General features: G+C 37.7%; 1 protein-coding gene across 2 annotated transcripts; it reads left to right on the forward strand.

Annotated features, from left to right (window-relative positions):
• Positions 1 to 314: 314 nt before the first annotated feature.
• Positions 315 to 15,863, forward strand: LOC127431950 (polypyrimidine tract-binding protein 2-like). 2 transcript variants are annotated; one of them, XM_051682619.1, is made up of 14 exons: positions 315 to 427; positions 1,681 to 1,708; positions 3,954 to 4,023; positions 4,840 to 5,024; positions 6,514 to 6,654; positions 6,963 to 7,085; positions 7,408 to 7,518; positions 7,629 to 7,839; positions 10,145 to 10,260; positions 11,803 to 11,836; positions 13,647 to 13,739; positions 14,041 to 14,257; positions 14,340 to 14,417; positions 14,503 to 15,863. In XM_051682619.1, the coding sequence occupies exons 1-14, from the start codon at positions 420 to 422 to the stop codon at positions 14,630 to 14,632; spliced, it is 1,545 nt and encodes a 514-aa protein (XP_051538579.1). In that variant the 5' UTR covers positions 315 to 419; the 3' UTR covers positions 14,633 to 15,863. The 2 variants fall into 2 exon arrangements, with proteins under 2 accessions (XP_051538579.1, XP_051538580.1); XM_051682620.1 differs by having other exon boundaries at positions 7,629 to 7,827.
• Positions 15,864 to 16,109: the final 246 nt, after the last annotated feature.

Below are 16,109 nucleotides of genomic sequence, written 5' to 3' on the forward strand. Positions count from 1 at the left end.
TGAATAAAAGTACCAATTTCTTTCCATAAGAGCAAAATCTGTACATTATTCCAAACTTTTGGCCGCCAGTGTATATATAAATTCTCCACCATGATATAACAACCAGCGTGTGCGTCAGTTTGTGTCTCATATTACTTTTAATATTCTATGTATTGCTTGTTTACATTGAGAGATTATCTGTTTACAGTAAGTGTATTTTAAATTAAGTGTGTTTGTGTATATTATGTATCAAATATAATATGTTTTATGTATTACATTAGTACAGTACTATGTGTTTACAGTAGGTGTGTGTGTTTCCTCCTCGTGTCTCTTAGTTTCCGCCTCCATTTTGTCTGTTGTGTGTGTGTGTTTCTGAGCCAGTGAGAAGGAATAACAAACACACTCTCCAACCGGTTTATTTTAAACACAGGTCGCCAGAAATGGACGGGTGAGCATTAAAAGCACTCTTCGTTTATATTTATATATAACAATTATTTAAATTCGAATTATAACTATCACAGTTGTTTCAGCGCTAACAGGGCTAACTCGCTAGCGCTTGAAGACTTCAAACACAACATTATTGTTTTATAAACCTCATTTTAATACTTCTGTGGTCTGTTATAACATTTTAGGATAGTATAGATAGGGGAACAACGCTGAAATGGGGAAAATTGGCAAAATTATAACTTAAAAACGAGATAAACCAGCAAACGTGTTAGCAGTTTAGCTTCACTAGCTGTGTTTGTTTGCTCACGTTTCACGCACAAGATTAACGGTTTTAGTTTAATATTTAACATTTGCAGTCTAACTAGTCAGAGTTTTAAAATCCTCGAATATTATTTCCATCTGTGCCCATTTAGTGTTTTATTTATGTTTGAATAATGTTTGTTTTGTTAGCAGCACGTCGTTACTTTGACACTTGCAAATAAACCAAAATATATTCCATTGTGATTAATTTAAACGTCACCTTCGTTGTTACAAAACTCTTCATTTTTCCAATTTTATGACGAAAATAAATCAGAAAATCTTTAAAAGGTTAAATACCGAAGACAATCAGCGATGGCCAGCCAAATAGTATGAAACCAAAAAACTAGTGAGCAGCCTTGGGCATCATAATCTCAAAACCTAGTGAGCTGTCTACCTAGACAGTATTTAAGGTTGGCTTTTAGTCCCAAAACCTTGTGAGCTACCTAGACAACATTTTTGATCCCAGGTAGTCTCAAAATCTAAATTGCTTACATAGCATTGTGGGCGTCATAATCTGAAAACATATATTACAGCATACCTAAACAGCGTTTTGAGGCATCATAAAACCTAGCAAACTGCCTACCTAGACAGCTTTTTGGTCAGCAAAACCTAGTGTGCTGCCCACCTACTACCCAGACAGCATGTTTGGGTATTAGTCTGGCCTGTAATTGGAGGACAAGAAGAGAGGGGTGAAATGATGAAAATTGTCCATCATCTTAATTTATTGTTTCACTGAATAATGGTGGGGGTTTAAATCATTTTGATTAAAGGATTTCTACAGGCTTTGTTGCTGTCCCCCCCCCCCCCCCCCCATGGAATCCATCTGAGTCTGAAATGAGATTTATTTAAACAAGTTTTTTTCTTATGCACACTTAACTGGTGCACTAAAGCTCACATATATGTTCCTACTGCATAATATCTGTCTGACCAAATCTTAATTTCTGTTTTTATCAGCATTGGTGATGTTGCAGTTGGCGTAAAGGTGAGCTCTATTTTCAGTTTCCCTTTTTTAGATTATGTGGCCTGGTTGATAGATGGATGGATGGATGGATGCTTTATTAATCCCATGAGAGATTTATCAGTGCAACAGCGGCCTGACAACAGCAACAGTACCGTACCCCATATATATTACTATAAATACGATCAGAATGAACGACTTGTATGTCCTACCATTGATTTCCTTTGTTTTGGAATTTTATTTTTAATAGATGTTTGACTGTTGTGTTGGTGAGACAAAGTTGAAACCACAACAGAAATCTGACCCCATGGTTACTAGAACAATACTGGAATTTCCTCCACCACTGTTAGAGTTCAGTTTAGGGCATATTTTAATCTGTGTAACCAATGCTAGTTGAAATATCAATATCAAATATCAAGTTTTCTTAGTTTTAACCACCATCCTGTTAAAAATTCTCATTGTTACTTTGTGAATATACACTCACTGAGCACTTTATAGGGAACACCTGTACACTTATTCATGCGATTATCTAGTCAGCAAATCATGTGGCAGCAGTGCAATGCATAAAATCATTCAGATACGGGTCAGGAGCTTCAGTTAATGTTCACATCAACCATCAGAATGGGGGGAAAAAATTTGATCTCCGTGATTTAGACCGTGGGATGATTGTTTGACAGGCGGGCTGGTTTGAGTATTTCTGTAACTGCTGATCTCTTGGGATTTTCACACACATCAGTCTCTAGAATTTACTCAGAATGGTGCCAAAAACAAAAAACATCTAGTGAGCGGCAGTTCTGTGGACGGAAACACCTTGTTGATGAGAGAGGTCAACGTAGAATGCCCAGACTGGTTCGATCTGACAGAAAGGCTACCGTAACTCAGATAACCACTCAGTGAGCAGAATAGCATCTTGGAATGCACAACATGTTAAACCTTGAGGCAGATGGGCTACAACAGCAGAAGAACACATCGGGCAGTTTATTAGGACCATAGTGTTCCAAATAAATTTTATGGTACATTATTAATATGGACCTTTATGAACTTACGTTGCATCGCTGAAAAAAAACAAAAACTGTGGAATGTTGTTGGCTGGTGACTTGCCCTAATGCCGGCATCAAACTTTATTTTTATAGTTTTATGCTGCTTTTTCTTGCCAAACTTAGCCAATTTAAATGTCAGTTTATTTCCAGATTCATAGTAAATGCTTTTTAGTATTGCTTTCATGAACATAATTTGTCATAATGGGGTTTAGCATTTATTGTTCCTGTCTTAAAACTTGTTTGCGTATTTTGTGCCATCAAAGCCACTAGAAAAGACAAAAAAAGCCCAGGGTAATGCAGACATAATTTATTTTTGAATGGACAAAGAATTGCCAAGTCATTTAAGCGTATTATTGGATATTATGTGGCTGATTCTTCACTGAAAGAAAAGCATTGTGAGGAAATGTAGAATTGTCCCTTATATATTAGATACAGGCCTGTTACAGGTCTCCATCTCCGCTTTTCATAAAATTAGGCTGGTAGTAATTGAATGGAGGTGGTTTATGTCCAAGATAGTTAGAGAAGAGTTTGTTCTTTTTCAGAGATGCCTTCTGAACACCGGCCTTTTAACTCGGTTTGTTCTCCAACAACAGAATTTTCCTCCCTGGGAAAACGATGTTAACCGGTCTTTCTGGGAAAGCAGGTGGAAAAAGCAGCATTTAATCTTGTTGCGTTCAATTTCAGTTTTTAAAGTTTTTTCATCCCTTTCTAATAAGTTTTGATGCTTGGTTTTGTCTATTAAGCCTGCCTTACCATCTCCTAATGCGATCTACTAGTTTTGGCCATTTTGATGTGGGGAAACTTTTCCATTCCTTCGATTATTTGTTGTAGACTTTATGGCCAGAAGCAGCTCAACGTCAAGTTTATTGGTGCCATAAAAGTGGCATCCATAAAGAACAATTCAGTGGAATTTGTGTGAGACACAGACTGGAGACAAACCTATTAGGGAGTTTCGTTTGCAACAGTTCGCCTTCCGTACCATCCGTCACTTTTAGCTGCACTTCAAGTGGCGGGCCATTCGCGCCAGCGGGTTGCTAGGCTCTTAGACTCAACAAGATTAAAGCAACAATCTAGAAAAATAAGGGTGAAAGCCAGGGATGCATGGACGTGCGTTAAGCTGTCCACCGAGTGCTGTATTTCATTGTTTGGTTGAGGGGATTGTGAAGGGGGAACATCTTTATTGGAGGGCGGGGTTTTATCTTTCATGGGTTCTTTGTGTGTTTCCACAGAGAGGATCAGATGAGTTGCTGTCTGGCAGCATGTATAACAGCCCCAGTTCTGGGCTGAGCAGTATCAGTGGTAGGTGTCTATGATTTTCTTCTTTGCAAGCCATTTTCTCAACTGTAAAGAGCTAAAGGGGATTAAAGGGGCATTAAAGGGATAGTTAACCAAAAAAAGAAAAATTCTGTCGTCATTTACTCACCCTCTAGTTATTCAAATCCTTTCTTCCATGGAACACAAAAGGGGATGTTAGGCAGAATGTTAGCCTCAGTTTCCATCCACTTTCATTGTATGAAAAAGATTCAATGAAAGTAAATGGTGACTGAGGCGTTCCATGGAAGAAAATTTTTGTTTTATTTTTGGGTAAACTGTTCTTCTGAGCAAAATTGAAGTGTAACAGATGTTAAAGTGTGAAAGTGTTGCATTAGTAGAGCTGAGAAGATCCTCTCTAGGAATAACCTTACGCTCTCCTGTAGGTGTGCACCCACACTTGCAAGCATGTGACCGGAGTTGTGACTATGTGCGCTGTGAATCTTATTACAGCTTCTTCAACAATAGTTTCCTCTAAGCTATTTAGTGTAGGAAATTCTTAACCCAACTAAAGAAACCTTTGTCTTCTTGTCCCTTTTAATTGGCCTTTGGAAATGTTGTATGAAATGTAGTTACATATTTAGGACCATCTGATCCTCTGTCAAAAATTATTTGCTTGCCACAACAAGAAGCTTTTTTGATTAATACAGTTTTTATCTGTATTTTACCCAGTTTCATGGTCTTAACAATATTGTCCAGATGTTGGCATTAAGGTTTATGAATTTTCTCCAGGAATTCATTCATTTTCATTTTTAATCCCATCCCTATATGGTCATCATGTCTCCTACTGGCAACCTCTGGCAGATGGAACGTCCAATGGCAGCGACAGCAAAAAGCTTAGAGTTGAAGACAGAGTTGGCGACGCTCCACCGTCCCGCGTTCTCCACATCAGAAAGCTACCCAACGATGTCTCAGAAACTGAGATCATTGCCCTGGGGCTGCCTTTCGGAAAGGTCACCAATATCCTCATGTTGAAAGGCAAAAACCAGGTGTGTTGGCCAGCTGTGATCTACCAGCCAGCTGAATCATAATTTGCTGTGTATTCAAAGAGAGATTTGCTGTGTCTGTTTCAACTAATTTTTAGGGCTGAAACACTGTTGTATTTGTAAGGATTATTATTATTATTCTGCCCTAAAACTGATCGTGCAGACCAAACCGTAAGGCCTAGAGACTTGAAACTTTGGGGAATGGTAGTACTCCGGCTGGCTAGCCATATGCATGGACTCGCCCCGATCGGCCAAATGGGGGGCGCTAAACTGAATAAAAAATAAATAAAATAAAAATATTGGGCCATAACTCTTGAACTAGTCCTAGGCCGTTCACCCGATCGGAACCAAACCAGTGCAGAAAGATTTAGCAGAGTCCCAATATGAAAAGTTATCAAAGTAATTTTGAACTTTCAATTCATCGTCAAATGGTAAGCCAAAATGTACATAGTGGGCGTGGCCACTTTTACTAAAGCGGTTATAACTCATGAATGGAATGAGATATTATCACCAAATTTGATACGTATGTATTTCATTCTGAGGACACACACACACACACACACACAAAAACTCTTGGAACTCTCACTATGGAATCCTTGGTCCGATGAACTTGTCCAAGGTGACATCAAGGTCTATGAGGACAGTCTCATATCTTGAGAGACATGGCCACCATCGACCAATCATATTTTAGCAGCTATTAGATAGGGTTAGAAAAGGCAGATCGGAATGAAATGTGATGGGCCTTTTTGTCTGTTGGCCCAAGAGGTCTATGCAAAATAAAATAAAAAATTGGCCACCGGGAGGCACTTTCGTTTTTTTCTTGTGTGTAAATTGTTGTATATACCGCTGTGTTTCACTCAGACACATGCTATTCATAACATATGATAGATTTCCTCATTCTGAACAACTTTGCCTCAAGAAGCATTGTTGTGAATCAAATCGTTTGTTAAATATTTAAGATTATTAAAAAAAAACAAAAACGACTTTTTCATACTAGTCCTAGGCTGTTCACCTGATCGGAACCGAACCAGTGAAGAGAGATTCTCTGGAGTCCCAATATCAATAATTATCAAAAAAAGTTAGAACTTTTGATTCATCATCGCAACGGTATGCCAAAAAGTTCAAAGTGCCCATGGTCACATTTACTTAAATGGTTATAACTCTTGAACGAAACGAGATATCACCAAATGCTCGACATTTATGTAGGACGGCAGTCTGAGGACAGGAAAAATTTCAAACCTCTGCCTCTTGGTGGTGCTATAATAGTCATGAATGTAAAAAATGCCATATGTCTGTGCTACCTAACATGATAGTTCTGAAACTAAAGGCACTTTATCATTGTTTAAGGTGCAAATGGACTGTCTAATTAATACTTAATATTGATTGCATATGTACATAAAGGACCGTAATAGCTTGAACCCCGCTAATTGCTGCTTGCAGCTATATTTTAGAATATATGTTTGCATCTCACCCACTGAAATCTTCATTGTAGGCATTTCTGGAGTTGAGCACAGAGGAAGCTGCCATGACGATGGTCAATTATTACTCCGCTGTTACGCCACACCTCCGTAATGTGCCTGTCTATATCCAATATTCCAATCACAAAGAACTCAAGACCGACAATTCAAACCAGGTAACATATTATCTGACTTGTAACAGTGTCCTCACCAGGCACAACAGGACAGGTTTCCAGTGTCAAGTGTTTTTTCTCTCCTCACTGAAAGAAAAGTACTGCATGAAGTGACAAAAACACAGTCAATCAAAACATATTTGATGTTAAATATCAAACTGTGTGGAGGAGGTTTTGGACCAATGAAATTTTGCTGTGGGTGGAGCTACTTGGCTCATGAGGGTCGTTGTGCTCTGTGGTTTGTGGGCATGAATGTGGTCATGTTGTCTTGTCCAGAATGTTTGTTAACTCGTGCTGTATCCAATCTTCAGTCAGGTGGGACCTTAGCATCAGGGTCCAACTCCATCATCGGTGGGGGTGCACCTTCCAGTCCAGTGCTGAGGATAATCATCGATAACATGTTTTACCCTGTCACTCTGGATGTCCTGCAGCAGGTGGGGATGCCACAGATCAGATCAGCCTATTATTTACAGGTTTTGGCCATGAAGTGTGTAATTTTTTCCAATGTTAAAATACTATTCTAGCATAATATACAGATTCAACTGTAAGGAAGCCATTTGAAATGAAGAATATTTGAAATGTTGATATGCAGTTTTGATCGGTGTTGATAGAGGTGCAGAAATTACACACTTCACACCTTAAATTTATGGCATTTTTATTTATGACCGTTGATGCCGTGTGTGTTAATTCTTTTTTGTAATGTCTTTTCCCCTCTGTTGATAGCTCCTCTCAATGCTCTGCTTTCTCTGTCAATAGATCTTCTCAAAGTTTGGCACCGTCATGAAAATCATCACATTCACCAAGAACAATCAGTTTCAGGCGTTGTTGCAGTTCAACGATCCAGCCAATGCACAGCAAGCTAAAGTGGTGGGTTGCTTTCTCAGAGGAGTTCCTGTGCCAAGCACGTTTTTAGTGCCCTACGAAGTCCACGCCTTCTCTCTGTCTATCTATCTTGCTCTTTTTCTCTCTTTTTCTAGGCCTTAGATGGTCAGAACATTTACAACGCTTGCTGTACCCTTCGAATAGACTACTCAAAACTCATCAACCTGAATGTAAAGTATAATAATGATAAGAGTAGAGATTACACCAGGCCAGAACTTCCTGCTGGAGATGGGCAGCCTCCTTTGGATTCGTCTATGGCTGCTGCCCTGGGTAAAGACTCCAGCTCCCTGCTCGGTAAGATCCCAGGTACCTCCCTCTTTTTTACTATCTATTATGTGTGTATTACAATTTTGATTCTTCACATGCACATTTCAAGGGGTGGGATTCTTGAAAAGAGAATTTCTCTTTCTAAGGAAGAGAATCACAGAAAGATGTTTTGTCTATGTATTGTCTTTGTATTATTTCACATATTAGTGTATTATTTTATATTATTCCCCAGTCTTTCTCATTCATACCGTTCAATTCCTGCAAGCTCGCTAAAACATAGCAGAGCAGGGCATTCTGTCGAAAGTATTTTAGTACACATTGGCGGAAGAATACAGACGTTCAAAGAGATGTCAATGGAACCAAATGTCATATTTCCAGTATAAAACTGGTTCTGAATAAGGTTACCAACTCTACATCCCTGTTTCCACCTGGCATTAAGATGCATTTTCGGTGATTCAATCACATGTGGTCAGCGAAACGCATTCCTGTTTCCACCTGGTATTACCATGTGTCTTAAATGCGTCTACTGTGACCACTTGTATTTCGAGAGAGTTAATCTGATTTTATGATGATGTACATGAATCCCTACTTCAGTGTTTTACTGTATGATAATAAACCACAAAAAGTAATAAAAGACAATGAAAGTTCCCAGATACAGCTAAAATTTGATTAAGCACAAATGCAACATTTCGAGCTGAATCCTCCATTATTTCAGTGGTGTACCTGTGTGAAAGGCGCTTCAGATTTTCGTGCTTCTCACCTGTCACTGCATGTTGATATCAGACACACTGAAGAGAGTCAGTGAAGCTCTCTTGCAGGTACATGTATTTGCTTTTTCAAATTTTCAATTCTGATGGTTATTTCCTTTTAAAGCCACACATAAACGCAAAGTTTAAACTCTTGTTTTAGCTCATTGGTTGATTGACAGGTGAGGGGTGGTGCTTCGCTGTTGTCAGGGTGGATTGTGTTCACACGTCAAATGCGATGTGGTCACATGCATTTTTGACTACCTCCATACATGGTTTCCATGATCCAATCACAAAATGTTTTGGACCCCGTTTCCACCTGTATTTAGCGCTGACCACTTGTGTTTTCGGTGATAAAATCACATCTTAATACCAGGTGGAAACGGGGCCTAGATGTTTTGGTTCTTTTCATCCATCGTGTGTCATCCAAAAACAAAATCTGTTCATGATGAGATTGTTCTGAGTGCCACTGAGTGTATACAGTATTTCAATCAGTGGCATTAATTTACACAGACTTTACAAGCTGTGTTTATGAAAGACTGAAGATAATTGGAATGTTCTCTTAAGTACTGTAAAATGTCACGTAGGCCCGTGTCTCTGAGTGCCTTCACTGACCTTTTCTCAGAGATCTACTCATAAGGCCTCTTAATTTAAAATGCAATTTGACATTTCCCCAGCCACTTAATCAGGCAGGTATTTTATTGATATTAGGCTTAAAATTATTAGGTTTTAAAATCCCACATCATCTAACCTGGTCCCTCTTGCATTAAGATAAAAACTAATATGTTTTACCTGGGTGTAATACAGATTTAATTGGCCATCACAGCTAAATCGGACAGGGTGATTGGGGACAACTACACTACCGACTACGGCACTTTCCAATTTTGACACCACATATTGCAGTTTTTTGCTATGTTTCTGCCCAAAAAAAACAAGGACTAACCATGTTTAATGTTAATCGAAGCCTCCAGATTCTTTAAGTTTGTTAAGCAGATGTTATGTGGATTCATTTTATGTGCATAACACCTTCAATTTTGTTGCAGCTACTGCATGTTAAATATTTCTTCCTAGTTTTAGAATAAAGTTTTAGCGTTACTTTAAAATAATTAGTTTTCAGTTCATTTGGGAGTTTTTGGTGCAGACATGAGTTTAATTGATGTTAGAGGTCAATTTGTTTAATTGGTGTGAAAGCTGCTCACTAAGGGACTGCATCATAGTTCGCTTAAAGTCATATGGGCTAGTGATAGACTAAAATATATTGCTTAGGCCGATTAATCTGCCGATATTTAGTTGTTTGAGATATCGGCATAGACAGATAACTGCGTGCTCAGCTGATTAACAGAAGTCTGATCTTCGAAATACATGTTATGTTTTCAATAATTTAAAGTCAATTATAAAAAAATTAAGCAAATATAAGTAGTTTCAAATATTTCATAATTTCATCAAATTTGCATACATATGCTATCATTGAATTTGATTAAATATATTGTATACTGTATTTCAGCATAATATCAGCCATCAAAAAAACATCACATATCACTCAAACACTGCTGTGGGATACGCAGATAACCAAGTCTTACTTGCCTGTGTAATTCCAGGTGCTTTAAGCCCGCTGAGTGCTGCTGCTGCTGCCGCGGCCGCTGCTGGAAGAGTCGCACTGTCGGGTCAGTCGGGGTCCGGTGGGGTCCTGCTTGTTAGCAATCTAAATGAAGAGGTCAGTGTTCTGTACATCTCAACCCCTCCATCACATTTAATAATTTGTGTTCTCTGTCATGTCATGTCCCAGACATGTAAAATTTAGATGAATAGGAAAGGCCAGTTTCTCCAGAAACAAAGTTGTATCCCTATTACGGAATTGCAGAGTGCTTAAGATTGGAATCATTGTGCCTGTAGACTTGCTCTTTACCTGATAACACACTTGGGTGAATCTCACAAAAAAGTATAGTTGGAGGGTTATATTTCTCTGCAAAATCAAAAGAAGAAACATTTTTGTACAAAGAAAATTAAGCCTGTTTTGTTTCCCTGTTCTTGGAAAAAAAAAAACATTTTGAGTTATGAGAAGTGTACGTAATGTGCTTAATTGTCATGAAATAATGTCAATGCAAAAATAGTTTAATTTTCTTTATGCAAACCAAAATATAGACTAATTTCTTATTTTTTCTTTTGATTTAGTGGGTGAAATATGAACTAAACATTTATTTGTGAAATTCATCCACTTTGGTCTTTCCTAAACCCACATGTTGTTTACAATAAAAAAAAAATAAAAATAAAAAAAACAGTCTCATAAATTATATTTGCAAAAACAGTGCTTGTCTTTGTCTAGTTTGACATCTTTCTGGTCGTACATCCTAAAACTTTTACACAGTCTCATTCTCTCTCTTTTTCACCCTCTCTTTTCTGTCTAAACTTTCTCACTTTTTGAAAGCTAATGAATCGTGGACGTGGCACCACCACTCTGCTCATCTGATAAAATTTACAAATTTTCATTGTTCTTTACATGTCACCCCTAATGTATTGCTGTGGTGTCAATTGTGCTTTTTTATGTTCACACCATAACTATAAAAGGTGGTTTTCGTGTCCACGCAAGCATGGCAATCATAAAGAACCTTGTTAAACTCAATGCTTTGTACAATTTGCTTGAAACTGTGATGCTTTCCTTGGTCTTCGCTCTCCTGCATGTCTCTCTTAAACTTCATAACTCTGCTGTTGTTCTTATCATTGTTATCATTGTCAGATGCTCCTCTTTATTTTGGTTATGAATCTATCTTTACCCTGGTACTGGGTAACTACATTTGGCACAATTATTTGCTTGTATAATGTAGAAAAGCATAAAGCAGCCATTCTCTGACCAAACGCCTGCATTTCCTGTGTACTGACCTGTATTATATTTTTTGTCCCCTTCCCTATTTATATTCTGCATTTTCACCCCTTTTCTATTCCCAAATTTTGTTTTCCTCCCTTCTCTCTTCTCTCTCTCTCTCTCTCTCTCTCTCTCTCTCTCCCTCCATCCCTCCCTTCCACTTTTTTTTTTTTTTTTTTTGCCCCTTTTTTCTACCACCATACACCTTGTTGTTCATGCTTAATTTTTTTGCTTGAACAAATGTTCCCCGGACCCCCCCAATTAACCATCCTGAACCATGAATCCATGACCACTTCACCATTCTGCGGGAAACCACCCTCCGTTATGGATGATCTGTTCATCTCTGCTCTTCCTCGACTCTTCTCTCTGTCCGCTTGCTCCTCTCTCCTTCTAAAGATGGTTACGCCCCACAGTCTGTTTACCCTCTTCGGTATGTTCTCGTTAGCTCTACCTTTCTGTTTGGTTTCAATAATTCTTATTTTTATTATTCATGTGCTTTTAGTCTTTTTTTTTTTTGGTCAACATGAAATCAAAATAGACCCTTTTTACTTTCTCAGTACATGTTCCTGGTGTGGGATTCTCAAAAACAAAAAATTATTCTTTATTAACATTTTCTGCTTACTCTATCTTTTAAGAATATGTTGTATTAAATTTTTTTATAATGTATTGCACTTAGAAACATTTTTACAAACATCTTATAATTTATCCTAAGATCTTTCTTAAAAGTGCACAACATTTTTATTTTAAAAAAATGTAAGTTATAAAGAAATTAATAGGAATTTTCAAACGCATTTATAAAATCATGACCACTCACATGAGATGAAGACTCCAGGCATATCAGCTGTTTTATTCTACGTGGAGAGGGTCCACCCATGTTAAATTCACATGACCAGCCTTATTATCTCAGTAGCCTCTAGACTTGCCACGATATCATAATTTTCACACCGATGAAACCGACTTCAAAGCGACTAACACCGGTATAACCGCTGGTTGGACGCTAAGTGGTACTATGGGGTAATTTTCATTAAGCAATAGCCTACAAGGCAGCTTGATTTCAAACTTTGAACTTTATTTTGTATTTATTTTAACTAAAAATGAAAATGAAACTGAAAAAAATGAAGTGCATTTAAAATGTGTGTTCAACTTTTTGAAAGATAGATTTTCAACAGTTGTGAAGGGCAACACTCTTTGCCAACTAACCTACTTCATCTGTGCATTCTGTCTATCATGGGCTACCGGTCGGGTATTTAGTTGTCCGGGCAAATACATCACTTATTCTGGGTTGTTGCGAGTTTAATCACCGTACACCGTGGCAACCCTAGTAACCACCCTGTTATTAAACATTTTCACTCATGAATTAAATAAAAAAAAATATTTCTTTGTAATCTTTCATCAAAGTTTTATAGCTTGTTCCGCCTCTTAAGTGAGTCTTTTTGGCTGACATCACCGACGTGTAAAAATATTGTTAACCAAAAGAGAAAAAGCTTTGTAGGCATTGTTTTAAACTACGAGTTTAGGTAATGCAGCATTTGTAAATTAATTTAATGCCAGTTAACGTAAATATATAATTATAATAGTTTTGGCAAAAATAGCAAATAACGATAGATTTGTAAAAGACGTATTACCTTGAGGATACGAGATGCTCTTGAGGGTAAACTTGACCTTGACCTACCAAGTCTAAGTCAGATTTCGTCACCCTTCTCAAAGTAAGTGCTGGCAGTGCTTCGGGGGGAAGTAGTCCTCCACAATTCACTGCAAACTCGTATTCATTTTGGGCTTTATTCTGGCATTTGCCCTGTAATTTAATCTAGTCAATTACTAATGGAAAAAATTCCTGCAATTATTATTATTTTTTTCTCAATGAATATTCCGTTTCACTTGGAAATGCGTCACATTACAGAAGTAAAATGGGTTGCGAATCCTTTTTCATGTTGACTTCAAAACCATTACCAGTAATTGGCCTTTAGAGTGCAAGTCTTTTGCTTAACTTTTTACTTTCTGCCTTCGAAGGTTTTTAATTTTTTTTAATGCATGTTTTTTTATTTTATTTTTTATTTGAAGGTATATCTGAGTCTTCTCACCTCTTGTAAGGTTTTCTCCATTTTCGATAAATTGTGTAGTTTTCATTTCGGTAAACAAAATCTGAGTCTGTCAGTCTATCAGTCTGTCTTTCCACTCCCCAAGTCTGACTCTTCCCTCTTTCCCCCTTTGTGCTCCTTTGCTGGCTGCTTTGTTTGCAGGAGTTTATGGGGACGTGCAGCGTGTGAAGATTCTCTTTAATAAGAAAGACAGCGCGCTGATACAGATGTCCGATATGAATCAGGCTCAGCTTGGTAAGAGTGTTCGCTGAAACAGCCATGGCAATAAGTGTTGTGCTTTAAACTATCCATTTATCTACCAGTCAAATTCAGTCCTGTTCTTGACTCAGTCATGTGAAGTGTGTTTCTGCATCACTAGGATCACCAGACAGAATTGAAAATAATAATGATTGTTTTCAAACACGTTTCCCTAAAAACATAGAAATTATAAATGATTAATATAATTGTTTTTTTATTAAGACTCATGCATACAAATTATACCAACTATTTTCTCTTTTTTTTATTTTTATTTTTATCGTTTTTTGTTGACTCTCAGCAATGAGTCATTTGAACGGTCAGAAGATGTATTCAAAGATCATTCGGGTGACAATGTCAAAACACCAGACTGTTCAGTTACCGAGGGACGGTTTGGATGACCAGGGCCTCACCAAGGACTTCACAAACTCTCCACTGCATCGTTTTAAAAAGCCTGGCTCCAAGAACTTCCAGAACATCTTCCCTCCTTCTGCCACACTACATCTGTCAAACATCCCGTGAGTAAAAGATCTCTTCGGCTCTTATCAATCTTTCTGTCAGTCATCAGGTTGCTAAATCATTTTTCTGTCGTGTTTGAAGGCAAGACATAACTGAAGAAGACCTCAAAGTCCTGTTCTCCAACTCTGGTGCCACTGTGAAAGCTTTCAAGTTTTTCCAGTAAGTGTTTGCTAACTCTTTGTAAAGATGTTTCTATAAAAGAATTTTGTGTAACTGTGTTTGATGTGGGTTTCTTGGTCTACAGAGATCACAAAATGGCTCTGATTCAGATGACAACTATCGAGGAAGCCATTCAATGCCTGATCGACCTCCACAATTACAACATGGGTAATAACCACCACCTAAAGGTCTCCTTTTCCAAGTCAACCATCTAAAGGAATCGGAGAGGTCCTGCAACATGTGTTGTCTAGCGTTACCTGTACAACTGTTGAAGTACACTGGGGACCACAGTTTGAGATTTTTTCCAATTTTCACCTATCATTCCTGAAGAAGATGTTGAAAGAATGAAAAACAGAAATATTGACTGTTTTTGTGGAAATTTTTACCCCTCATGCCGTTGTCCTGTTTGAGACATTTATACTCTCTTCAGTGGCAGAAAGGTCTTTTGGTGTAAAGTCCGAACTTCTTATAGTAAGCAGGAAAAGAATGTGCCTTACAAAACTTGCATAAATCTTTTCGTACTTCATCCACAACCGAGACAGGCTCTGAGGGTGAGAATAATACACCGTAAAGTTTTGTTGACAAAAATCCTTATCTTTTTCCTTGTGTCTGCTGTGTTTAGCGCGTAAAAGCCTCTCCAATGGTTTTCTCTTTTGCTTTGTGTTGTTTTGCATTTTAAATTTGTTTAATTTGAAATGTCCACAAAAATGTTGTGATTTTCAAGTGGTCACCACCATGAGATGTTAGGTCTGGTCGTAACCCACCACTCCAGCTAAACGTAGCATCTTTTAAAGGAAAACAAAAACAAATGGGTGAAAATTTTGTATGCATTGTAATTGCTCATTCTTCTCTCTTTCTCCCAGGTGTATAAGAATTTATTTTCTTTCGTACATTTTATTGGTCCTAAACAAAAGTTTACGTCAGAGAGTCAATCCAGAGTTGCATGGATTTGAGAAGGCCTTCATTACTTCCTAATATGATTTGGAAAGACAACCAGAAAGGACCAAAATTAATGTGCCTATAGTCTTAATTTACTCCCAAGATTGTGGAGCATTTTAGTTTACATCCTCTTTTGGCAGGAGTCCATGGACAGGCTGATGATGGTGATATTGGTTGGCAATGTAATCTCGCCATTCTCTTCCACACATCTTCCACCAAGATGTTTGAACATCACAGGTGAACAGCCTATATGTTTTTTTTTTTTGTTTTTTTTTTTTTTTTTATAGAGGTGCAAAAAGTTCTGTACATTTTCTTTTTTTTAGTTTACTTTTTTACATCTCCAGGAATGTATATTTGGAATAGTTTGGATAAGCGGCACAATTAAAAGCAAATTTTTCTAACAAATTCCGGAAGGTTTGGCTTAGTTGTGTGTTTTGATCTTTCTATTTGTCTTTCCTGTTCTCTGCTTTTACCTGTGGCATGCTCAATAAACACTTCTGTATTCACTCTCTCTTGTCTCTCTTCTGCCTACTTTTCCTCTTTGCTCAGTCACATCCTTCTTACACCTTTGACACCAGATTCTCTTTAAGGATGGGAAACGTTTTGGAAAGGATAAAGTGTCAGTGCCTTTTGACTAACCAGATTTAGACAAAAATCAAGATGTTTTAAATGCAAAGTAAATGTTTTCCACTTGTTCCCCATCCATCCTTTCTGGATTTTAAGTTCTTGTTTTGCTTTTTAGTTGTAGCAGCT

This window comes from Myxocyprinus asiaticus, chromosome 41 (genome assembly GCF_019703515.2).
Source record: "Myxocyprinus asiaticus isolate MX2 ecotype Aquarium Trade chromosome 41, UBuf_Myxa_2, whole genome shotgun sequence".
Lineage (NCBI taxonomy): Eukaryota > Metazoa > Chordata > Actinopteri > Cypriniformes > Catostomidae > Myxocyprinus > Myxocyprinus asiaticus.

What these genes read in the sequence shown, in the direction of transcription:
- LOC127431950 (XM_051682619.1), top strand. An exon ending in ATGCACAGCAAGCTAAAGTG is followed by an intron (nt 7,519 to 7,628) that starts GTGGGTTGCTTT and finishes CTCTTTTTCTAG; the next exon opens with GCCTTAGATGGTCAGAACAT. An exon ending in CCTGCTCGGTAAGATCCCAG is followed by an intron (nt 7,840 to 10,144) that starts GTACCTCCCTCT and finishes GTGTAATTCCAG; the next exon opens with GTGCTTTAAGCCCGCTGAGT.